This window comes from Rhipicephalus sanguineus, chromosome 9 (assembly GCF_013339695.2).
Source record: "Rhipicephalus sanguineus isolate Rsan-2018 chromosome 9, BIME_Rsan_1.4, whole genome shotgun sequence".
Lineage (NCBI taxonomy): Eukaryota > Metazoa > Arthropoda > Arachnida > Ixodida > Ixodidae > Rhipicephalus > Rhipicephalus sanguineus.
The window spans coordinates 43,324,850-43,349,872 of NC_051184.2; the positions used below are offsets into that span (position 1 = coordinate 43,324,850).

Sequence of the window (25,023 nt, forward strand, 5' to 3'; positions counted from 1 at the left end):
AGTGATACAGCTAAACGACTACGAAATGAAAAAAGAAACTGCCCTCCTAGAGCTACACCGATCATTCTTCTAATGTTGCAAAACAAACATGAGGGCTACCAAAACCTGAAAGTTAACACATCTCATGAGAGCCAGCAGCTATTTGAAGTCAGGGCCCAAAAGGAATGCCAGAGAAAAACTCGTTTCACAGCAGCAGAATGAGCACGCACATATGTGCAAGAATACACAACGCCACTGTTTCCTGGGCCAGAAAAAAATGACACTAAGCTTGTCATAGACTTACTAGACTGTTGGAGAACTCAAGGCACCTCCCAGGCAACACTCGCAACACTTTAAAAACAGGTTGCAGAACAAATATTGTCCATTAGAGGCAGCAAATTGTTATGTGTGACAGATGCACGAACACATCCATTAACAGAATTTTTTTGAAATATGGAGTATGTAATGAAACATGCAACAGTCTTCAACCAGAACTAGAAACATTCTGCAATACCCTGAAATATTCTGACAGAGCTAGAAAACACATGCAACTCTAGCCCCGTAACATAGGAACCAATTATGCCACGCGCAGTAATTTGTAAACAAGCTTATGCGCACCCCGATCTTAACAGTGACCATCAACAAGGTAGTCCGTATAAGAAACCACCTTCGACAATGAAATAGCTGTTAACTGACCGTATTCTGGTGGCCCCCTTTAAACACCGCCAGAACTGCAAAAAATAAATATGTAGAGAAAAGACTAATGGGAAAGACTGTACAGAAAATGCAGGAGAGATCGTACAAATGTGAAGCCACGGGCCACAATTTCTAAACCTGGATTCATATTTAGTTCAATTTTTGCCCGACGTTGTTGGTTCCAACATTACTAGAGAACCGCCACACCACCATCATAACTGCAAATAGGCCACTTGGCACGATCCCAATAAGAATACAAATTGAAATGGAATTCTCCTAAATGTGGACCCAGAGGCTACACAAACATTTTGAAACCGCTGGCCTACAACGCAAGTGAATGCTTTCGGCTGGAGACTGTAACGCAAGCTCACCTCACAGAATGCCAGTAGAGCTTTTAAATCCCTTAAAGTGCCACTTAAAGTAAAAGATATGTCCAAGACCAAGTCAGAAGGTAGTCTTTCTACAGCTTCCTCCTCCAAATAAAACATGCAAGAGTGGGCACAGAATAGCCTCAGGTAGGCTACTTAAGTTGGAGTACAAAGTGCAGAGTAGTCTTAAAGGAACAAACACCTGCTCACTCATCAGCAGTGAAAGCGTACGTACGAGTGTACAAACAAGTGATACATGCTGCGTCAAGACAGTGAAGTTCGGAGATCAGCGTTATGTGAAGTGCAAAATGCAGCAATACCGTAGTTGTGCTGTATACACACACACACTCACACAAACACACATTACTGTGGCTGAAGATCATAAAGTTCACTAGAATTAATTTCAGTAACAAGGCCTGCTTTAAGATGCAGCACAGAGGATGTACCCCGTCCCTTAAAGTTCCATTAGCACCGTGTCTATTGCGCACTTGTTGAAAAAAAGAAGAACTGCAGTGTTTCTTAGCAGCCCAATGTGCCCAAGGGAGGACGTAAAACAAATTCTGCAGCCTCGGAGGCACGGTACATTGGACGCAGCAGAGCACGAATCTCCCTTTGCTTCAGTGCAGCACATCACGCAACATACAAACAAGGACTCCACATCTGTCATCAGCGTTTAGCCGTAACACGTAAGAATGTAACAGACACACCACACCATCAGCCAAACTTCCTACCGGCACGCAGTAATAATGAATAGGCCATTTGCACTGTCATCGACAAGACAAAAACGCTTCGAAAGCTAAGCGTTACATTGTACGGATATTTGTAAGCCTGCCACTATGCCACATCATCCTCGGAACTCTGTTTGGAATAACCTGTTTTGCATCGTTCTGATTAGCAACACGGCAAAATCAGTACAGTATGACGGTGCACAAGATGCCACGGCAACGGATGAGAACGAAGTGAGGCTGCGATCGAGACAGCAATTAGGATTTGTTCGCGGCTTTCGCCAAGAAAAGCTGTCAGATGCAGACGCAAAGTTTGACGCAGGACACTCACGACAAGCCACTTTGGCTTAGACCAGAAGTGCCTTTGCAGTTCTCCTTATGTACAGTAAAGGTATGCTTTCAAACAACAAACAGTGGCTTTGGTAATGGTTCCAGCACTTTTAAGCATTGTACAATGGCTATGGTGCACTGTGTCACACTGCCTTTAAGAGTACACTACAGAGGTATTACTTTGTCGCCTCGGCTTTTTTTTCCAGGTGTGATGACAGTTGGCACTGTGGTTGCATTTGTCCCTTTGGTTTAATACGCGAGCTTACACAGCTGGCCCGAAATAGAAGTTTGCATTTCTGACAATGAGTTTTCAATGAACAAGCGGCGGCTAGCCCAGAAACTCAAGAAGCTGAGCAATATCGCCTGCATTCCCTACTAAAAAGTTATTGTACGGATTCTCGTAATTCCGCATTTTCCATATCACTGCCACTTCAATGAATGAAATGCACGGAAATGTCGCATACTTTCTGTGTGAGCAGTATGGAACCAGAGAATGTGCACAGAACCCTTTTCTTTTTTCTTTTTCAGTAGGGTTGGTCCACTGTCGGCGTCGAAGTGCAGGGCTAGTCGAGAGCTGAGTCACTTCAAGGTCATCTTATAAAACTGAGTCAAGTCAGAATGTCCGACACTTTATATTAGCTTAGGCGGTTGAGCAGCAATAAATGCAATAAAAAAAAACGACTCTTTGTTACGGCAATGCATTTCATCGCGGATCATGCGTGGGCGCTGTTGGTGAAGCTGCATTTCTTGTCAGGGTGAGGGGCACAAGCGGCAATCCGCAAGCCACAGAAATGATCCCATACACGATGCATTAGGGGACAAAGAAAAAGAAAAGCTTGAGGATAAACTCGGGGGAGCCATGCCCCGCAGGGCTCCGCAGAGTTTCGTCGTGGCATTGCAAGCCAGAAATTCGTGCAGCACACAATGCCATTTTGTTTTTGTCCAGAAAGCCCATCGCGGCAGGAACAAGGGTTGATGGGGGCAGCACTCTCCGGCAATCCGTACGGTATGCGTTTGACGGATAACAGTGTGTTTATGTACATTTGAAGAGGGGCAGGAGAGCCGGATAAGATGGATACGGATAGGCATGCTTTGTCTTTGAAAAGTTGGAATGGTCCGGAGGAGGGAGTAGTTGTGGGTAGGAAATGTACGGAAGGCGAGCTCACCTCACTCTTTGACCAGCTGGGTCACTGCACATGGGAGACAACGGACAATGTTGAGGTGACAAGTGTGGCTGTGAGTCAAGAGTGATGGGAATGTCCAGGGTGAGTTCACTTTACCCTCGCGTAAGAAGGGTTGGGTTGTGCGGTTTTGGGAGCATCGCACACCAGCAGTGGCACACGAGAAAGCGATTCGGCGAGTGCGACGGGAATGTCGGTTGCGATCTAGAAGGGGGAAGGGTTTTTACACATCAAAAACGACGGATAACGTGGAGGAGAAAGTGCTGCCGTGACCGAGCGTGACGGGAATGTCCAGTGCGACCACTTCGACACACACGGGACGGTGGCGATGGCGGACAATGCGGGAGGAAGGGGTCAGGCGAGGCCGCCGCGTCATGACGACGCGGTGCCGTTCTTCGAGAGTCACCAAGAGCAAGTCATCCAGGCATCATAAGTCCGGGAACCGGTTGCGGTCCTCCGAGTAGTTCGTGGGGATCTCAAAGAGCGCATCGTCTATGTTGTCCCGAAACTCAAAGTCCTGGAACGTAATCCGGGCAGTCACCGTGGGTAGGATGGGTATGTCTGCACACAGGCAGTTGGGAAAGATGTGGGTGAACAAAACTTGTAAGTACAAACAAGCTTCACGTCATGATTATGGCAACATGCAGTCAGCAACAAATGAAACATGGTTCTTTTATGTTATTATGCGATTCTGTGGTCACAAACATCCTAAATGACACTATGCAAGTGAACATACTACTAGGGATAACATGTTTTTCTTGCTGTCTGAAATACTTCGTTATGCCATAGGATGTACTCAAGGCTGTGCGTTTCAATTGTGGAACAGCATTCACTAAACAGTGTACTTACTACTTAATTTAACAATGAACAAAATCCTCATGTGTCAGCAGTTGCATTATGTTACAAGTGAGCATAACCTTCCATTTCCCAGTTCTAAAGAGAATCTTTTTTTTTTGTTTCAATTCAATGGGTTTTCATTTCATTCAATGGGCTCGCATATATTTTACGACCAGATACAAAAATTTAGTTCACGAATTTCAAGACGGCCAACCATGACAGCCTTCACAATAGCAGCGGGACAACTTTCCACGCAGGTTGGCGAGGACGGCATGGCCGCTTTCATTACGTAAGTTCACTCTAAGAAAAGCTATTATATAAGGGATGTTCAAATGAAAAGGTACGAAACGACACTGTGAGTATAAATGAAGACTTTGTTCAAAGTTCCCGCCATAGGCCTAAGCACAACGATCCCACTCATAAACGAGCCGAAGAATTCCTTGTTCCCAGAAATCCTGTGGCCGTGACGAGACCAAGGCCTTCAGAGCGTCCTTGAGTTTGTCGTCCGAGTTGAAGCGCTTCCCTTTCAGACGTTTTTCGGGGGACCAAATACATGGAAATCGCAGGAGATGGATGGTGGCCGGTTTAACAGCTTCAGCTGTCAGAAATCGGATATCGCCTCGCTGCTCCTCAATCGTCGAATTTTGCAATGTGAACACCATCCTGTCCTTACACGTACTGCAGCGTCAATTGGACGGTGCTCTTGATAAGAGTCTCTGCTCTCGCCTGCACATGCGGGTGCCCGTGCAGCTCCGATCAAAGGTGGAGACTCCAATCGCATCCCCCACATGTCTCGCTACATTCTCCCATAGTGGTATAGGCATCTGTGTTAACGGTTACATTTCTACTTTGTTTCGTCAGTTTTCATTTGAACACCCTTTGTAAATATAGAAATAACAGCAAGAGGGTCACTAATCTTCCATTCCATTCCAGAGTTTTCCATTCTAGAGCTTTGACAGCACTGACGAATGACTTTACCAAGTGGCTAGTCAAGGCACGGGTCGCCACTATCTCCGTGATGGTTATAGAGTCATTGAAGAAACATGGATTTTTATAAAAAGTCCAATTCCACAAAGGAAGGTAAACTGAAGTCTACAGACAACAATAAAGAGCAGTTTGAAGATATTGATTTAACTGCATGAATAAAATTACCTTCTGTGAAAATAAACACCACACCTTGCGTATTTCTTTTTTCAGTTTGTGAAAACTAGAGGCATGGTACCTTTTCTTACAAAATGAGATGTAAGTAAAATGGGCACACATTACTTGCTTATTTTGAACCAATGAAGAGAGGTTCGTGCTAAGATTCAGGCAAGCTTTAGAATGTGGTAAATATACTCATCTAAGGCAAAAAAACACACACACACACACACACACACACACACACACAAGGTAACGTACCTATTTTAACAGGAAAGCCCGGAGGCAGCTTCATCTGTACAAATTCCCGAAGCTTGTTGAAGTGTTTGAACGGCGCTATCACTTCAAGCACGTTTAGGAGGCTGTCAGAAGCATTTGAAAAAGAAAAAATATAAAAGAAAAAAAAAGAACATGTCAAGGCACTAAAACGTAAGATGTCTTAAAAGAAGCCGCTTCCGCAAAGCATAGCCCAAAAATTGCGCATAATAACAAAAGAACAGTGGGTAAGGACGAACCAACAGTACATTGCGCTATAGCTGATGCAACAGCAATGTAGCAATAAATAAAGAAACTTAAATCGGTACTCACGAATTCACAGTGAGGGGAAAGTTTTGACTCTGAAATGAAGAAAGACAAATTGCAAAAGTGTGGTTAGCTGGGCTAGTTGGTAAGGATCCATCGCATGGTATTCATCACACCGTATCCATCGTAAAACACAGCACAAACAAAGAAGATGAGGCACACAGAACAAGCGCTTGTCATGACAAGAACAAGTGCCTCGCCTCATTTATTGCACTGCTTTTATGAAAGAAATACAAAGTCTTTACGATCTCAATTATCAAGTTTTTATTATACATGTAAGTGCATCTCAAATGTTCCTGCCAGAGAGATGAGTGATCAGAGAACAAATCAATGAAAAAAACACACAGAACCTATAAAAAATAACGGTTTCACCCAAAAGGAGAAGCTCGTGTCATATTGGCGTAATTTTGACTCCAATACCTATAGCAGGGGAAACATCATCTTTAGCAACCAGATGTGCAGTGACATGATGCGCTTATCACGAGCGATTGCTCAAATCAGTCGTTATACTAAAAAATTTACACACTGCATACATACTAGACACTGCATGCTCAAAATAGAATTGCTGGAGAGTGCGTGTAGACTATTATAAGTATTATAAATTTGTTGAGAGTGCTTAACAAGCAATGAATGAATGCTTTGAAACCCATAGTCCATGTGCAGCACTAAACCACCGCCTCCTCTATTTTTTCAATGCCAGTCAGATGCACCCGAATCAATCATTCACCACCCTCTCCTATCATTCTTTCCTACTCTCCCCCATCGGCTAGCGTTCACACCTGCTTTGCGTTCATGGGGGCGAGTACCCTTTAGGTGGTGCCTCACAAAACTCGGAGGAAATCTTTTGTTCAGTTCTGTTTTTATCTGTGGGGTGGCATATTGCATCTCTCATGATCATTATGTTGGTTGTCACGTTTGCTCTTTAAGAGACGCATTGTTTTCAGAAGCCGCGTCTCCGTTCGTGGCGTTACATGCGCCACAACGGTGATGCGGCACTGCGACGCTGCTGCATGCATTGGCCTTAAAATGTTCCACACAAGTGCTGCGCGCGGCGGTGGTATTGCTTCGAGCCACAAAAGAAGGAGTACGAAGGAACAAATTTGACAGATGCGTGACATAGGAGAGGGATGGCACGTCTGCCACATTTTCACAGGAACGGCTGCGTCGCGCTTGGACGCATGTGTGACGCAAGCTGCAGCACCCTTTAGTAGAGATGGGTGAATATTCGGGCGCTTTGAATGTTTGAACGAATATTGCAGCATTCAAATTCGTTTCAACACTTTAGATTATTCAAAAGTTCGAAGTATTCGAAATGAACGAATATACATAATTTGAGCACATGTAACCACCTGTAAAGGCGGTTTCACTGCAGTGTAAGGGTGCTATGCCGTGAAACCACCCATCCAGGGAAATCTGCACTGCCGCGAAGCCACACTTCAAGGCTAAATGTTCATAGTGCCCTCACCTCAATTAATTATTTTTTTAAGAGTAGAAGCGTGTTATATGGGCTTATATGCATTAGGTAGAGTAATTTTTAAAATGTAACGTATTGTACCAGTTATAACTTGCCTCCTGCTGCTATACAAATCTTGCTACTAGTATTCAAAGTTGCTTCCACTTCACTTCAAGCCAAAAAAGTGACATTCACACATCCCTAGTTCCAATTCCTAAAGGTATTGTGAAGTTAGTAAGGTCACGACCAAAATGCTCCCTTTTCTTAATAATATGTGATACATACTATTCACTTCGAACCTCAAACTCTCTGTTAGTCCATCCCTACCCTTTCGGTAGCGTCACATCACCGCAACTTCCTGAAGTAAAGCGGCGGACCAACGGCTCCTGTAGTGGAGCGAGCGTTTGCACTGGCATTGAAAAAAAAATGGAGGAGGCTTTGGATAAATGTAGTCATGTCCACCTTTCTTATTATGCACTCACCATGGCCAGGGTGGCCTTGAAAACTTTGGTAGTTGTCTTGCAGACTGGCTGTCGGCCCAGAATGGGTGGGTTTCCCGGTGTAGCCGAGATGTACTGTTCAAACGTGACGTCTCTTCGCGGAGGCGGAGGTAATGACTTTCTCCGTTGCGGCTGTGAAAGACAAGCGCGCGGAATAGTTTTTTGGTGATTTACTCAGAAAATTGACATTGGTATATTTTATGAGATGCATTGAAATCTTGTATCATTTCTTACGTTTGCATTGTCCCTCGAAGTACTCTAGGAGGAACGTTCTTAATTTATTCAGTATTGCTATTTGTAATACTTTTCTTCCAATTTTTTTTTCACAATTATTTGCGACGTATAAGACCGTATCCACACGACTGTAAGATGACGTGTTTTAAATCTTGAAAACCCAGAAGCGGGGAGGAGGGGAATGCTGACCTACAATCAAAACTAAAAGAAGGCATTGCCAATAAACGTCAGACAAACAAGATATTACAAAGGCTAGAGTGTCGGTACACTTTTATGCTTGCTCTGCAGCTCTACCCGCAACATTCAGGTTTTCCCCCTGCTTGTTTGGAAGGACTTATCCAGTTCTTAAAAACATGTAGTGCCCACACAGCCCTCACCAAGGTGCCAGTAGTTCAGGAAAAGGCAGCTGTTCTAATCTTGGCAACACCGTACTCAAAACTGCAGCATCATGCTCTCAGGCAGTATTTGTAATTGATGAAAGAACGGATAATGTCGTGCATATTTCTTTATCTTTGGTTCTTTGTCAGATGTGTTTAATGTAACTGCCAGCCAGGTTTGACTTTTTATTCGATCCTAACATGCAATAAGGGAACTCAACTTATGTTAGAGTCGACTTACGATCGCGCAAATACAGTACTGCTACGAACATTGCTAGCATAAACAATGCAAACAGTTCCACTTGACACATCAAAGAATGGAAGCGAAACACTAAAAACAGCAACTACTCTCCTCATTCTCAAAGCTGCTAGTATTTAGGGGACGTAGAAGGGGGGAAGGAGCTCCGAAATTCCACTAAATTGGCAATTTTCTTTGTAGGATTACCAATACATCATTGCGTATTTCATGTGGACAGGTTAGGCACGTCACACATATCTTGAAACGTCTGGTCAGCGAACCACGACACGAAACAGCCATGTCCAACCAACATGTCCATCCAAATTATTCCATCACCACAATGTGGCACTGCCACCTATTACCAGCAAGTGAAATTCACAGGGGCAGCTCTACGCATTTGAAACGCCTAAAGTACAGGCATAATAGAACATTATGACCGAAACCATATCTGCAAAAAATGGTTATGTTAAAGGGCCCCTAAACCTCCGAGAGGGCGAAATTTAGTTGTGGTGTGACAGCTGTGCATGAGTTTACAATGAAGTAGCTACGTGAGAATTTTTCGAAACGGTGGCGTAATAGCGGAGTCAGACGTGTTGATCGAAATGCAATCGCTCGTTTCACTCTTTCCTTCGCTACCCTCTGCTTGTCGGCTGGTCTCCTCTCCCAAAGCCACTTTGCCCTCCTCACCGAGTGCCCCTCCCAATCTCACGTGACATATCGTCATCACTGATGCGCTCATCGAAACAGCGTGCACTTCCGGTCGGTTGCCGCGACTCTGTCAACTCCGCGCTTCTCGGCTAACTGCTGTTGTTGCCCGTGCTGGACCGTGCTCCTACGAATCGTGCCGATATGGACCCTGTGTTGCGCGCACGCCTTTAAAAGATCAGCAACATGATGGACCCGTATGGTGACATGCCATGCCAGAGCACCTCCGCTCGAGATGAGGATCCAAGCACCGCACTGATGTGTGAAAGCCATCGCAAAACACTGTCGGATTCAGTTCGTGCAGCTTATCAGACCGCTAGGCATGACTGTGTTGTTACCCTAGCGATTTGGCAGTTGCGTTACGGGCCGCAGTTGCTGATTAGCAAGTGCGCACACGTGGGCAACACGACGAAGAACAGCAAGGAGCACGGGCAGCTGCTTGCAGACTAACCGGAAGTCGTAGGTTCTTGCTAGACCAATCACAGCATCACTTGCAGACCACATCACAGATTCAACATGTTGACGTCACACACGCCACTGGGGAGGCCGGAATGGCCCGGAGAGGAGAAGGGATTGTTTTTTGGAATTAGTGGCGCACCTGTGGCTTGTAGCATTGCCACGTGTAGCATCGTTGATTGTGATATATTCTGCACACGACGCGCGTGTTTACGTGAAATGTTTGAAAAAATAACGGAGGTGGCTTAGGGGCCCTTCAAAACCACATTTGCCAATAAAGAGTTTGACAAAACATAGAAAGCGTTACAGTGGTCGGCTGTTGATTGATTAACAAGGTTTAAAGGCACAGACGTGACATCAGTCATGGCATTAAATGAGTAGACAGCTATGTCAGCCATTCCTGACCAGTACAGAACTGTACCCTAGAAGAGGTAAAAGAACAAACCGTAGAAGAGAATAGTAAGCAATGGATGTGCTGAATTCAGTGAACACACCTCTGAATTTTCTAGGACCATCGTGTTGCCTCTCGTGAAGCTCTCGATTATTGCCCTGTTTTTGTGAAGATCCTCCTCGGTGAGGTGTTCTCTCCTGAGAATGAAGGAGCAAACGAAGGTCATAATACGTGGCAGCATGAACGTAACAATTAAGTTAGGCACAGATTAAATCGTGATTAACAATGGCCCGCAGCTTTATAACTTGCTTGCTTCAACTGCACGAAAGAAGGGTAATTTTTAGGGCTCGTTTTTCTTTGCTAGACACAACATTAATTAGACGTATGCAAGATGCCTCAAGCGATAATTTTTGGAATTTAAGCTGGAAGCTTCAGCCTCCCAGCTTAGTGAACAAGGCTTCCGTGCGGAAGCCGAAACGTCATTTTTTTATATTTTTGACACCTTCTTGGTCGGCGTCCTGTCTTTTTCTTCCTACAATGCCATTACATCCCAACCAGACGAGATTTCGTCCAATTCTCAATTTCATTATTTAGAAGTAACAGGAAAGAAAGCCAAGGAAAGTATAGGGGATTTCCTTGGCTTTCTTGTCTGTTAGTTCTAATTAATATTTCTTCGACTGTGGGGTTCTAACCCGTGCCAGAAAGTAATCTTGTCAACATTAATGTTTTATTTCGAAAATTACACTCGTTAGTGAGAAGCACTTAGTTTTGATGGTGACAACCATTAACGGAATGTGGCCAAGAAACATTTGCTCTTGCTACTGCATTCCTAGTAATTGTTTCCTCCTCTACAGAGATGCCCAGTATTCTACTGCCAAAGCTTTGACTCTTCTTATGTTACATCAATATGAAATGCGCACCGACCTTTTTCGAGACTCGAATGTTAGGCCACTGATGCTGTAGAAGTCAGCTAGAAACTTTCCAACCATCTCCTGCAAAGGAAATAAAAATGCCACAGTGTCTTTCACAACACATCAATAGAACACAGCTCTACTCTATAATCACTGCTTTCAGAGCAGTAGAAAATATGAAGAGAGTACATTACAGCAACTATCAACTTCAACGTACAATTAGATACATTCAGGTTTGGTAACTCATCTTTCAGCTTGTGTAAACACATAAAGCACGCATCTCCTGACATCCCCCTTAACCATGAGACAACCATGCAATGATGGAAAACAGTTCACTTCAGTACAGTAAAACTCCATTAATACAGAGAAGCTTTAACCATACTAAACAGTTAAAAAGTGGTTCTGTTACATCCCAAAGCGGTTCTGCTGTATAAGGTTCAGCACATTTTCAACATCATCATTATTGCCATTACAAACCTATTATGTCCACAAGAGGATGAAGGACCCTCCCAGTGACGTCCAATTCACCCCGTCTTGAACGAGCCGATTGTAAAAAAAAACCACACTCTATTCATGCGAGCATGACTATGTGTTTTTTGGCTCTTCAGCAACCTCATTATTTGAGCTGCGTCCAGTCTGAATGTTAACGACCAACAAACCAAAGCTTTCCTGACGTTCGTTGCTATTCTCCAAGTTTCTGGCCCATATGTCAGTGCTGGCAGAGTGTGATGTCAGTACACTCTTTGCTTCAAAGACAGTGGAAAACTTAAGTACAAGCGTACTTTAGACGCTGGTGCAAGAGAGACCAGATAGCGGACGATGCGGCACCCACCGTTTTGTCCTCCCGCATCAGCCAACCCGACTGTGCCCTCTGGAAGGTCACCGTCTTGGTTGAGATCTGGCCGGCCACAATGTCGCTGCTCATCAGTATGTCCACCTCGTCCTCAATCTCCGTTTCCGTGTCCTGCACAAGGAGGTTAAAGGTCAGGCTAAACCACCTCTAATCAGATCTAGAATCGTAACTCGTATAGCGTCACGCACACGACATCACTAACGCACAAGCTTCTGATTGGACCATACACAATGGACATCAGTCATTATCTGAATGCTTCCATGCAGTAGTATATACCCTTCAGCGGCGGTGTGTACAATTGTACACATCAAATGTTGAGGCTTGCCCCGCACCGTGTGTCCCTTCAACCGGCTTGAAACGCAGTGCGCACATTTGTACACGCCTCCCGAGTGAACAACTAGTGCTCACTCAACTTAATTGTGCAGCGTATTGCTGCAGAGGATCACTTTGCTGAAGACACTACCGTGTTCGACGAGCTATTCGATGTCCCGTGTTCCAGGAGGCGTGCCAGAATGATATTGTTTGTTTGCTCGAAATGGATGCAGCCAAAAACAAACTGTGTGTGCATTTAGAGCTTAATATTTCATTCTCTTTATGTGAAAATGGAATATGACTGACTGCAGAATAAAAAGATATTTCACTACATGCTAATTACAATGCACTTGCACAAAACAACATAATACCTTGTTTTGTTTCTAGAAATATAATATAGAGTGCCTTGGTATAATGGTGTATAAATTTGACACATTTGCAGACAGTCTATGACAGTCTATCTTAATTCGTGCCTGAAGGGGGATATCTGCTATTTCTCATCTATCGTGCCTATAATCCACAATTAAGTAACTACTCTTTCTAATGATTTGACGAGAAGACATTCACACATTTGTATTTGCCGGCACTGGACAACCAAGGACGATGAGACAAAGAAATGCTATCGTCACTCCCAGTCGGCTCCTTAAGCGGTTCAGTAGGTTTGCCATTTCAGTCAAGCAACCGAAAAAATGAGCAATAAGCCGGAGCATGTGCTTGTAATGGCACCGCTGGATATAAAACCAAATTTAGACCGTTGCTTTTTGGCAATATAGATACAACGATGCACACAAATGTTCAGACTGAATAATATTGCTACCTGCCTTTTTAGCATGAAAGTGTTTCGACCCAGGGTCCATTGAGAATTTGTGCTGTGTACGTACATCACGCAGTTAACAAATGAACTTTTACTGAAACTTTTCCTGAAATACGCCAATAATATGCATGCCTATGTTTCCATAGCAGCTATATTGGCTACTGTCGCTACGCTGCTCCAATCGTCTTATTTACAGAATTACACTATAATCTCATTACAACAAAGTCACGTCTGACACAAAAATAACTTCGTTCTATCCAAAATTCGTTATAAACGTGCATTCATAAGCTGAGACAAGACTATTTTTATTTACTTCGTTATAACCGATAATTCGTTATATCTGTGTTCGTTATATCGAGGTCGGAGTGTACATTGAGAAATTACTTACAACAAGATGAATCTGTGCGAAGAGAAGTATGAAACGATAAGAGACTCGGGCATTTTTCTTGGCCATGCAAATGTGCACATGAATGGGCAAAAAGCAAAGGTATACCCATCCCATCCCATCTTATATCAGGCCGCATTACAAGCAGCAAGTTGTGTATCACAGACTGTTTTACAATTTACAAGCTGCCCGCTGACAGTGACCGCAAGTACTGGCCATACTTTCAACTATATGTAGTAACAGCACGAAAAGGGTAAAAATTTATGTCAAACAGGTCTCATGCAAGGACGTGTGTGCAGTAGCCCATTGACAGGCATTTTTTTGGACACTCGTAGAATAAAGAAGTTTATTTGCTGACAATCCACTGCTTCAAACTTGCCATTATTCTGACTCAGTGTAGTCCCCACAAAATCCAAGTTATTCCTCATCAACTGTATTATGTGTATTAAAGAAATGTGGAAATGGAAAGATTAATACTGTACATTAGCACGCAAAATCCCTCAATCATTGGCAAGGGCCGGTACGATACTAAACATTGTAGATGAGAAGAGAAAAAAATTTTATTTTGGGGTTTTATGTCGCAAAACCAAGCTATGATGAGGCAGGCCTTAGTGGGGAAATCCAGGTCAATTCCGACCATTCGGGGTTCTTTAACATGCACCTAAATCTAAGTAGACGGGCATCTCTGCGTTTTGCACCCACTGACACGCGACTGACATGACCAGGAATGGAAAACAAGCTCTCGTGTTCAGCAACACAGTGCCATAGCTGCTATGTTACTGTGGCAAGTAACCATGACATATCTACTACTGACAAGAGCTACAGTGTCAAGCTAAGCACGACAGACTTCGCCTGGTACTTTGTCCATTGTCATTGGCTTAGCACTATAGCACTTGCCAGTAGCCATGACTTACCAACTAGCCCAATCTATCAGTCTTTTAACTGCAGATACAGTGAAAGAGAGGATAAAGACGCGTTCTGGCATCTGTTCCAACACGGAACGCTGACCAGCCTGACAAATGTTCTGTGTTTTACCGGCGCCCTCGACTGTGCATATCGCCAGTGTCTCATAACAAATCATCATACAACAGTTACAAAAAACATATAAAAACTAATGGGTGGTGTTCAGAACACACTCTTGCACAGGCATTCCTTCACAATATTGAGGCGACCATTAATGCGACCTATATTAGTCCCCGAAGACATGGCGAAGCGACCACACAAAAGGTACAGCAGATCACAGTCAAGACGAGTCCCCGCAACCAATGACGAAGAAGAACACCACATGATGATGATGATGAACATGTATGGAGAATGAAGATGTCCTTAATAAATTCCCACAATATCATTATCATTATGTATGACTCACGCAAAATTTTTTGTGTGCGGCTGGAGCACCAGAGTTATGCCGCTATGCACGAGAGTCATGCCGTTACTGTCATGAACGACAAAGCCACCAATACGTGACACAAAGCCAAGACGTTCACCTCGTAACGGACGTTCTGGTAGACCTTCAGATTGTTGTCCAGCACGGTTAGCGACTTGGACGGCTTGTCGTTGCCCGTAAAAAGAAAGGTGATGTCTCCCCGCTCCCACTTCATGTCGTTGAAGTCGACGAGCGTCGTGTCTAACCTGAGAGGGCAAACAACATGGTGTCAGGCACAAGAGGAGGACAGGGTTGGGCAGTAGACGTATCTGGACACGAAATTGTGGGTTCACGTTTTTGTGCAATGATTTGTTTCTTTTGACAGCAGTCTTGGTGTACGTGGCAGATGACAAAAGTCATAAATCAATGACTACTGTGCTGAGCAGCCAATAAAACAGCTACTAATAGTGAAAAAGGGAAAAATGATGTTGAGCAAAAAATCATCCGGCTTTTTAAACACTTTGTAAAGTTACAGTCAGACTTGGCTTACAACTTCCTTACTTTCACAACTTTTGCTACTTCTCTTTTTGAACACCACAATTAAAATTCATAGACTAATTTTGTATAAGTCATTTAAGCAGCTGCTAGTAACAGCACTTTGCATTATACGACAAAATTAACAGCACAGTCAGAGCTAGTCTGGGGCTTGAACATCGAGGCACTTACACCAATGAACAACAGTACATATTTTAAAAGGCATGCAGTTTCCTACATTTCGCAGGCTGACCCATAGGAGCACTTACACTGCTTTAAACGCCAGGGCAGTTATTAGTAACTTTCTGCAGTAGAACCAAGCAATGCCACATGTTCTGCCACAATCTTATCATTATGAGTACACTATGCACAACATGAAAGAGTCTGTTGCAACCACAGGTTCTCCGGCATTGACATGAAAGAGCAACGTCCTTACAGGCAATCTATCCACGTGAGTAAAACATCCGGCTATTTGACAAAGACGCAAGCGTCCGTTGCACCATTGTTCGGAGAAAGTGATAACAAACGCGTAAATACTATGCCACCTCAAAACACTGCGCTATCTTAGACTCGCGAGTGTGTGAGATAAGCCATTTCTAGAAAGGCAAAAAACAGTTTCAGGGACAGCTAGAATGCGGAACTAAACAGGAACATTCAAAACCTGCAGTGTTTTGTTGTGAATTTCGGTTAGTATCTTATCAACTCATAGATGTAAACTCGCAGTTCGATCGACTTGGGTAAGTAAAACAACTGGCAATAAAAACAAGGAGTCGAGCTACACAGCAGACTGTTTAAGGATCAAGATAAGAAATGCACAAATGCTGTGTTGTCTCAGAAACCACCTGCTATCTGAGACTAGTAGCCCGCTTTGATTACACGCCAAGTTTGGATAAGCATTGTGAACAACAACAGTTTCATGCACAGCTCAAATACAGTGCAACAAGAAAACAATGCAAATGACACATCCACTTCAAGTAATTTCACAGGCAAATGCATTTCAAAGGGTCTACAACCGACCTGCAACAGTATCACGATGTATGTTGCGAGATCATGCTTCACAATGAATCAAAGATTGACTGATTGGATTGATTGATTAATCGATTTATCATTTTAAAATACAGTTGGGGCATTGAGAGGATGTCATACAGGAAATCGCGGGGATTAATTTTTACCACCTCGAGTCATTTAATACATACTTAAATTACAAGCATGTTAGCAATATGCTCTCATCAGAATGTGGCCACTGCAGGTAGGAATCGAAACTGCGACCTTCTGCTTGGGAGTGGAATACTCTCGCTGCTACTAGTGGGTACTGATGCAGGGAAACAGAACAGTTCCCCATACACAAAGAAATTAATTTCTTCAACAGATTATATTTGCAAAGTCTGCAAGTGTGCCTTTCCACGCACCTTGTCTCACCTAAACCAAGATGCCCAAGGCAGGAATAGCGAATAAGGCACCACAAATGACAACTATCATGCCACTGTCCTGCTGCCCATCATTGCTCGCTCCATGAAAGCTTTAAGAATGCCAACGACGTCTCCGGCACAGCCATCTCGGTGAAAGCAACAGGCTTGCAGCAACTGCTGCTCATGGAATTTCGCATGTGATGTCTTGACTGGCCCAGAATAGTGTAGATATATGATAAGAGGCAACGTTTTATCTCGAAATACTGCGATTGAACATGACCATACATAGCCCCATGTATCATCTTTGTATCAACAACATACTCTCAATGTAAACTTCCCTTGGCACACACACCTTCAACGTCTCACAGATTATCTTGATAAGCAACCTACCTTCTCCCCGAAAATCAATTCTAAATGTACAGTGGCAAGACTGGCTTCAAGGTGCTCGAAAATGTCTGCCTAGAAATTAAAGTGCCACAATAATAGCACACAAGTTCTTGCAAAAATGTGCTACGTGCCGCAGACACCTGCATGCAGTTTACTTGAATTATTTCAATAACATTTTTTTTGTGTGTGAAAAAAATCGCTATCATTCCTAGTTGTTTCTTTGCAGTGATATCACCACTGCTCTTTGTAACCAGTGTTGCTAGCACCATACACTGCAAAGTCCACGAAGACTTCCCAGGATGCAGTCGCTCAGGTTCTCGACACTCTCAAATTACCCGCCTTCTATTAGCCTTGAAAAAAAGGGGCCCGTAAAGATTGGTTGTTGGTCCATTCAGGCGAGAAAGAACATCCAGCCATCTGAAAACTGTGCACCCGCACGCGTGCGCAGCACTCAAACACGATGATAAGGCTCATGTGAAAGTTTTGGCCTCGCGAAACTCCCCGCTATCTCAGACAAAAGCCCACTCTTAACGCCCTGCCCGCAATAGGTACAGATAAGAATCCTAGACCTATAGAAAGCGTGGCTTCAGGGACAGTGGGAAGCGTGGTGGAAACGCACCGAATGTTTGATCCTTTCTTGTGAATTTTACAGATGTCCGATGGCAGTATCCTTGAGACCAACGGTACTGAAAGGAAAAAAATAAAATTAAGCAGGACAAAGAAAACAATCTGGACTACACAGCTGCAAAAGGCTGTGGAATTGTACAAGAGAACACAGGTACCCTGCAACTAATCAACAGAGAAAAATTATACAGATAATGCAACAGAATTTAATACCATACAACAATTAAAACATTTCGCTCAACGGGTGCGGTCAAATGAAGCACTCCATGATGTATAAGTGCGCACAGGTGAAACTGCTACTAAATAGTCATTCCATTAAATGTTAATAATCTTCAGCGACACGGTTGAACAGTACCACAAAAAGCACAAACAAGAATTTAGGAAGCAACAGAAGAAAATTAACACTCCTGAGGTTTAGATATCAAAACCAAAGTATCATTATGAGCCACATCGTAGCGGGGGATGTCTGGATTAATTCTGACTTCCTATGGGTACTTTTAACGTGCACATAAGCACACGGGAGTAACAGAAAAGGTGCTGAGTTTATTGATTACTGTATTTCCAGAAACATGGGCGCTTTTCACTGTACCTAAAGACTGTTGGTTACGAGTTAATCCACGTCCAATGGGACTAAGGGATATTTATAGTACGCTACACGTCAAGAAAGTAACACCAGCAAAATTCTCTGCTTTGCATTTGAAGAGCGAACTCACGGTACACAAGCCTTATATGTAAGCCATACCAATTATTCAGGCTCGTTTGTGAGGACTGCCTGCATGTCGAGCAGAGTTCAAAGCACGACTGTTATTTGAGACAAAACCTACAACGACACAAGAGTATCCAAACCACTTGAGAACTTCCGATGTGATGTATGGCAACCATGACATTAGCTCTATCAACTGAAATGCAATGCATAGATCAGTGCTATTGCTTCAATTGTTTTGTGTTTAATGCATTTACCAATCAACCCCTATCTAGCCAAATTTACACTGGTACCTATTCTACTCCATTCAAATAACGCTTTTCCTCAACACCAATACAGGCTGCACACAGCGCTCAACCCAGAGTGATTAACTCTTTACATCCTGAATTATTTCTTAACAAAACGTTAGCAAATTACCGTTTTTTCTTTAGTGCTCCATGAAAAGAGAATGTTCAAGAGAGAAAATAAATGTATAGAATACAATACTCTTTGTTATAGAACAAAGAGGGAAGATATAAGTATAGGGGGATGTTGGCTTCCCTGCAAGGCTGACGGTCAGTTTCACTCAGGCATCGCAGTGGAAGAAGTTATTGAGTTATTTTAGCATGTTATGCAAATGAAAAAGGGAACTACAAAGGGACCTGCACACGCAGTCTTTATTGAGAGAAACTGGGTGACCTGAGCTAGCTAAGTTGCCGTGAGCTATCTCAGCCAGCCCATAGTAGCGAGTGTGCAAAGTACAGGGACGTGCGGAGGTAAAGAGTTAGTAGCAATGAACACATCCACACCAAGCAATCTGTGTGAACGGTTTAGCCGTGTAAGCGCAAGAAAAAAGACAGATAAAGACTACTCACTCCAACTCTGGAAGTCCCACTTGAGCTCCATGTAAAAATCCCCCATGAGTTCTAAAATGCGTACGAGATCCGGCCTCCGGAAGTCCATTGCTTCCCGCGACTGCTGCTTGAGTTTCCGTAACAGGGAGAGTACTGCGTACATGCACGTGGAGGCATGTTGATAATGACACTGACATTTATAGTGCAGAGAATTATGCACAGAGGCTGAATATTTTCCAAGTACCGTCATATGCCTTCGCTCGAGTGTGACGTTGTCTAGTTTGGTGCCTCACTTGAGCATCCTGATTACTAACTGAACTAATCAAAAGCACATTTACAGTGACATAGCCGAAAGTAATCAGGTGAGAACACAACCTCGGAATGTTGAGCAAGTGCACCCAGCAATTCATAACATTACTGTCTAAAGCAAAAAAAAAAAATATCGCAATGAGCAGTAATTGGAAAATGAAACCTTGCTGGACTTTTGTGAGAAGCAATTAATATGCAAGAGCGATGTTATTTAGCTATTACTGTTTGTATTTCATGAGAGAGTGATGTAGACTTCACAGCATAAACCACAAAGAAAAGTTGTGTTTCGGTGAGTGAACTGAGTGGAAGTACGCAGTGAGACGTTCATTTTCCAGCAGTGGTCAAGTACTTCTACAAAAACGTCATCTGTCTGTTTGCTAAGGACATCTGCACCCGAACACTTCAGGTCGCAGATAGTTAGCACAGTGTACACAAGCGAAACATGGCCGCAAAACTAAATGTTGGACATTTCATGGCTGACATGCATCCAGAAGTCTCACATTCTGCACTGCTTAAATTTCCACAATAAAGTACACGACAGAACACGTTGGAAATGTGACAATAGTGAAACTAAATGTTCCATAGAACAAGGCTGGTCATAAACGGACTCACTTGTCTGACGATCCCCATAGCTGACAGCCTCTGCTAAGCAGTTCCACCCTTGACTGTTCTTCACTTTTACAGGAGCATTGTGTGCCAAGAGAAGTTGCACACACTCTACAGATTTCACGGAGAAATAACAAATGGGGGAGCACACAGTTAATTAACACTTTTATTACAAGGGTTTATGCTTCTGCGAACGACAAAACACAATGTACACAAAGGAAAGGAATAAGACATAGAACTGTATTGGTTGTGACTATAGAATAAATTGCAAAAAAAAAAACACCTGAAAAGGACAGGACTATTCATTTGGTTCCTTATGTAAAGTACAACACGGAATCAAGGAACATGAACAAACAGAGTGCAATATTTGTTCCATGTATCAGTGCGCTTTTTGCGTGCATGGTTCAACCTTGTGCAAAAACGAAAAAACACCTCTCCGGTGAGCTCTCACATGAGCAGACAAAAATGTGGCAGAAACACCACTGAAATGCGTGGCATCACCTATGATGAAAGTACAATGATCAATTTAAAAATTAAAAGAATTATTGAACCCTTCAACCTGCTTTGTGTTGCAGTCTTTCATCTGAATGAACGCAGCTCTGGAGGAGGGCTACAGTTCGGTTTACTCACATACACGCTGGTTAATGAAGGATTAAAAGCTTAATGTGAAAGAGTGAGTTATTCGCTCTTCTTCGCTAGTAAAATTGAAGGCTTTCTCCGTAAGACTCGTGGAATGCAAAAACATCAGTCAACAGCGTTCACAGCAAATGTTCTTTATAACTTACAGAAAGCCCATCTGGATGGAAAAGTGGATATAGAAGTGCATATGCAACCAATGGCAAACTTTTTATCCATGAGCTAAGATTTTCGTTTCAGAGAGAACATTAGAAGCAGGATTAAAAAAAACCATGAACTCGTTTCATGAGAGCTGTGCCGTACTAAAAAGCAACCAGCATGTGTGACATGACAAATATAAACAAACACGGACACAAAAACATACTGCACAAACATAAGCATGAAATACATAAACACTCATTTATGTCATCATAAATTGCACATAAATAGATTGAAAAAAGTCAACTAATGTGTAGAAAGATGTGTCATTAAGTGAGAAACTATAATGAAGTCATTTATGAATTCCTCGATTAACTAGAGTTGATAACATACATTTGGAGACTACCGAAGTCAGCAATGAAGAACTTTGAGTTTCTAAGTGGTCTCATTCAAACTGCACGCTATGTTGCCTGCAATGACCTGCGATGTTTAAACAGGCTTGTTCCTTGAAAGACAGGTTTCCAACGCAACATTAAGTCTACTTTTGTTGAAAAGTGCGGAAGAAGGGTACAATACAATAATCAAGTCTTTGAATGTGGCCTTTCAACATGTTACTGTTTCGCATCATCAAGACGGAAAAAGATGTGATGAAACCGAAGCAAATGAAAGATATATATTTTTTTGCGGGAACAATGCAGAGAAAGGAAAAACACAGATGGCACGAAGAGGAGTGTCTTGCACACAGCGGGTGACCTTTTCAGTCGGCCGACAAGACATATGTCGCATATAACGCTCTGCGGTTGAATCTAGAAGCAAACAACGGGTACTGCTACACGGATTTCTGAACACACAACGCTGATTACGTGATTGTATTACTATTTTCTCATTAAGAAAAACATAAATAAATGGTTTTCAGACATACCCTTCTGTCCCAGCATGACAGCCAAGTGAAGCGGCGTGTTTCCTGAAAAAAAAAAATAATAAGTAACTTTAGTCACGCAGCATGCATGTCCTGTACTCGACAACTTGAAACGGAAACAAGTCAAACTAAACTAGAACACGCATCCGCTTCGCTTTTCGTTCGTTTGATTCTTTTTCGTGTTTGTTACCGATTTCGAATGTGAGTGCGTTAAGTACCAGAACGCGAAGCTTACGAAACTGCGATACGTTCGCCAGCTGGGGACTGAGGCGAGATGCCACATCGCGATCTGCCGAGCAAACCACGCGAACCTTCTCATTCATTTGAACCAGTTCGCTGTGGTGGGCGCTGCTACGTTCGTCAAAACGGAAAACTGTGCGTCGCCACGCACATACATAATCCGTTTACGAGCAAATCTCGTTTGTATCTCGGGGCATTAACAAATTGGTCGACATCAAACCCGTAGCCGCTGCGTTCCCACGAAAGCGTTCCAAGGCCGCACGCACATGTGACCGTGGCCGATACTGTCAAAAAGTCTGGAGCGGAAATTCTTGAAACCGCTTCCTCTTCGAGCACAGCCGCGAGCAAAGCGGAATAAAAAGTCGAGGGCCGGAAACGCGGCGCTGTGAGAATTTATGCGCCTTCCGTCAAAACAAGGTTTCGTGTTCGTGTCCGCCCTTCCTACAGACAAAACAAGAGAACCTATTCGGTCTTAAGGTCTAGGTTTTCGCTCTGTTCGTAGTATACGTCAGCGACGAAAATCAAAACGGCAGGTCAAGGTTGGTCAATTTACGGGTCGACCGCCTCAAACATCGTCGGGTCGCGTGAACCAAACGGTTTAGCTTTCGCGAAGTCTAAACGATCTTTCAGGGGCTAGACACGAAGCTTCTCTCTCCTATGGCTGGCCGAATCGACACGACACACGAAACTAGACCGCGAGTGTGAATGAGCCGACGCTGCGGGCCGGTCTTACCGTGAACGTCCTTCTTGGCAACGTCGTGTGTTCGCAGGAGAGCGGAAACTCGCCGAACGTCGCCTACAAATACCTTTTCGTGCAACGGATACATGCTGCCGTCTTCACTGTCGCTGTCGCTGTCCGCCATGTTTACCTCTCGCGTCGTCTCGCTGGGCGTACGTTACGAGGCGAGAACCGAAACAAGAAAAAAAAAAAAAAAGTGCCGGCGGACGACGCGACGCGGCGCGACAAGCGCGTGTTGTTCGAAAGCATAATAGAAAACGAAAGAGCCGCGTTTTCTTTTCTCTTTTTTTTTTCTTTTTCGGTGCGAAAGTTTAGCGACCCCGCGCTTTCTAAAAATTGTCCGCGATCTCTCTGTCACCGAGTGCGGTGGTAGTGACACTTCTATCACAAACATTTTTTTTTTTTTTTGCGTGAACGCACAGCCAATTGACGCAATATTTGCAAAGGCGATGAGCGCAGCTGACATATACAGCAGCAGGGTTTAAAATAGAAGTATAAACAGCATACATAGAGGCAAAACGACGACCAATCAGAATTCCGTTACGGCACTTTAATTTGTACCTAATCTTTTGTAGACTTACAGGTTACAAGACGACAATTCGCTTCAAAAGCTGGCAAATAAAAAAAAAAAGAACCAATCATCAAAGCGGCGCTAGGGCTAACGCTTTCCGACTATCGCCTGCGCACCTAATAAAAGTTTTAATCAGTTATGTTGAGTTACGCAGCTTGTTTTGTTGTCTCTTCGTAAATTTTTCGTAGTTTCGACATCGCAGGGCCGATCTGGGTTTATGTGGATTTATTTATAACTCATTCATTTATGACGGCGCCTGACATTGTTGCCCTGTCATTGTCAACATCTTCGCTAGCGTGCATATGTCTGTGCGAAATTTCTGCTCTGCTAATGGAATAGCTCTAGGGAATCACAGAAGTGAGCTTCAGCGCACGAAGCCTCTTGTTGGTGTAAAGCCAGCTTTACAGGTGAAGTGTACTAGATATGTGCAGACACACAAGGACTACGTCAAAATTCTTATAGCCTGGCTACGGCTCGTAAAACTGAGATGAAGACGATCAAGAATTTTTTTTTTAAGTTAGGTAAGTACGTCATCATAGTAACCTTTACAATCCGCAATAATCGACAGAACTGGGGTACTTTACTGTGATTATTTACTTGATGTATGTGATTATTATAAATGTTTGTTCTCTTCCATAAAAAGTCACTTTTACCCGTTTTTCTAACATGCGTAATGTGTCCAGACACACATCAAAGAGACCGCATATACTGCAGAGACATGCCCAACACCCTTTACCACACGGCATGGGCTGGGATACACAACCATCCCGACGACACCAAAAGCATTCAGAACACCAGTAGGAGGCTCAGCGTTCGGGCCAAGGCACCGAGAATCAACTTCGGCAAGGCTCTCTGTTGTCAGAGATTCACTCTTTCTTGAATTGGCAGAACAGACTGTTGGGCTCGTTGGTTATCCATGAACACTGAAAGAATAAGCGCTAAAATTGACAAGCACAAGAAGGAGAACAAGTCCTTTGTCTGTCCTCCTTTTTGTGCTTGTCAATTTTAGCGCTTATTCTTTCAGTGTTCTTGGAATTGGATTCACTGTTTCATTGCCCACGGCCCAAGTTTCTTGGTTCAGCCACATGAACAAGCAACGAAACAATTCTGCCACTCCGCGGATGTGGTGACGTAAGCCGACTTAATTGCGCTGATATGTAACAAACCGCCGCTGATGGAAAGCGCGGGGGCGGCTGTGCTTTCAGCGAGGGTCGCGCCCTTTTCTTTCCACCTGGCTCTCGTCGTAATGAGTACTAGCTATCCGTCCACAGGCAGGCCCACTCACTGAAACCTCCCCTATGCTGTCATGCGACACTCAAGAGTTAGTAGCGAATGGCCGCGGTCGCTCATTCTGCCAGGAGGCCAGGTGTGTAAGGGTGGGTGTGTGACGTGGGTGGGGGGTAGCGGAGATGGAAACGTGCAGCCAAATATCGTTCGGCTGTGGCGAAGGCGACACCGACCCTCCCCACGCATAGTGGACCCATCTGCCACAAGCATGCAGGACCTTAATTTGGGAAAGTTGCAAGTCAGCGCTCGTTCAGT

General features: G+C 43.6%; 1 protein-coding gene across 2 annotated transcripts; it reads right to left on the reverse strand.

Moving 5' to 3' along the window:
• Positions 1-2,810: 2,810 nt before the first annotated feature.
• Positions 2,811-23,052, reverse strand: LOC119405061 (ankyrin repeat domain-containing protein 13C). Of its 2 annotated transcripts, none has more exons than XM_037671821.2 (13): positions 22,905-23,052; positions 21,935-21,976; positions 20,245-20,349; positions 19,345-19,476; positions 17,783-17,849; positions 14,955-15,099; positions 11,936-12,067; positions 11,117-11,184; positions 10,296-10,389; positions 7,774-7,923; positions 5,845-5,873; positions 5,518-5,618; positions 2,811-3,840 (listed from the first exon to the last, which is right to left on the reverse strand). In XM_037671821.2, the coding sequence occupies exons 1-13, from the start codon at positions 23,032-23,034 to the stop codon at positions 3,707-3,709; spliced, it is 1,329 nt and encodes a 442-aa protein (XP_037527749.1). In that variant the 5' UTR covers positions 23,035-23,052; the 3' UTR covers positions 2,811-3,706. The 2 variants fall into 2 exon arrangements, with proteins under 2 accessions (XP_037527749.1, XP_049275152.1); XM_049419195.1 differs by having other exon boundaries at positions 14,955-15,102; positions 17,786-17,849; positions 22,905-23,050.
• Between the last annotated feature and the right edge of the window lie 1,971 nt (positions 23,053-25,023).

What these genes read in the sequence shown, in the direction of transcription:
- LOC119405061 (XM_037671821.2), bottom strand. Translation starts at nt 23,034, where the DNA reads ATGGCGGACAGCGACAGCGACAGTGAAGACGGCAGCATGTATCCGTTG. An exon ending in TGCCAAGAAGGACGTTCACG is followed by an intron (nt 21,977 to 22,904) that starts GTAAGACCGGCC and finishes TTTTTTTTTCAG; the next exon opens with GAAACACGCCGCTTCACTTG. An exon ending in CTATGGGGATCGTCAGACAA is followed by an intron (nt 19,477 to 20,244) that starts GTGAGTCCGTTT and finishes GCATGTACGCAG; the next exon opens with TACTCTCCCTGTTACGGAAA.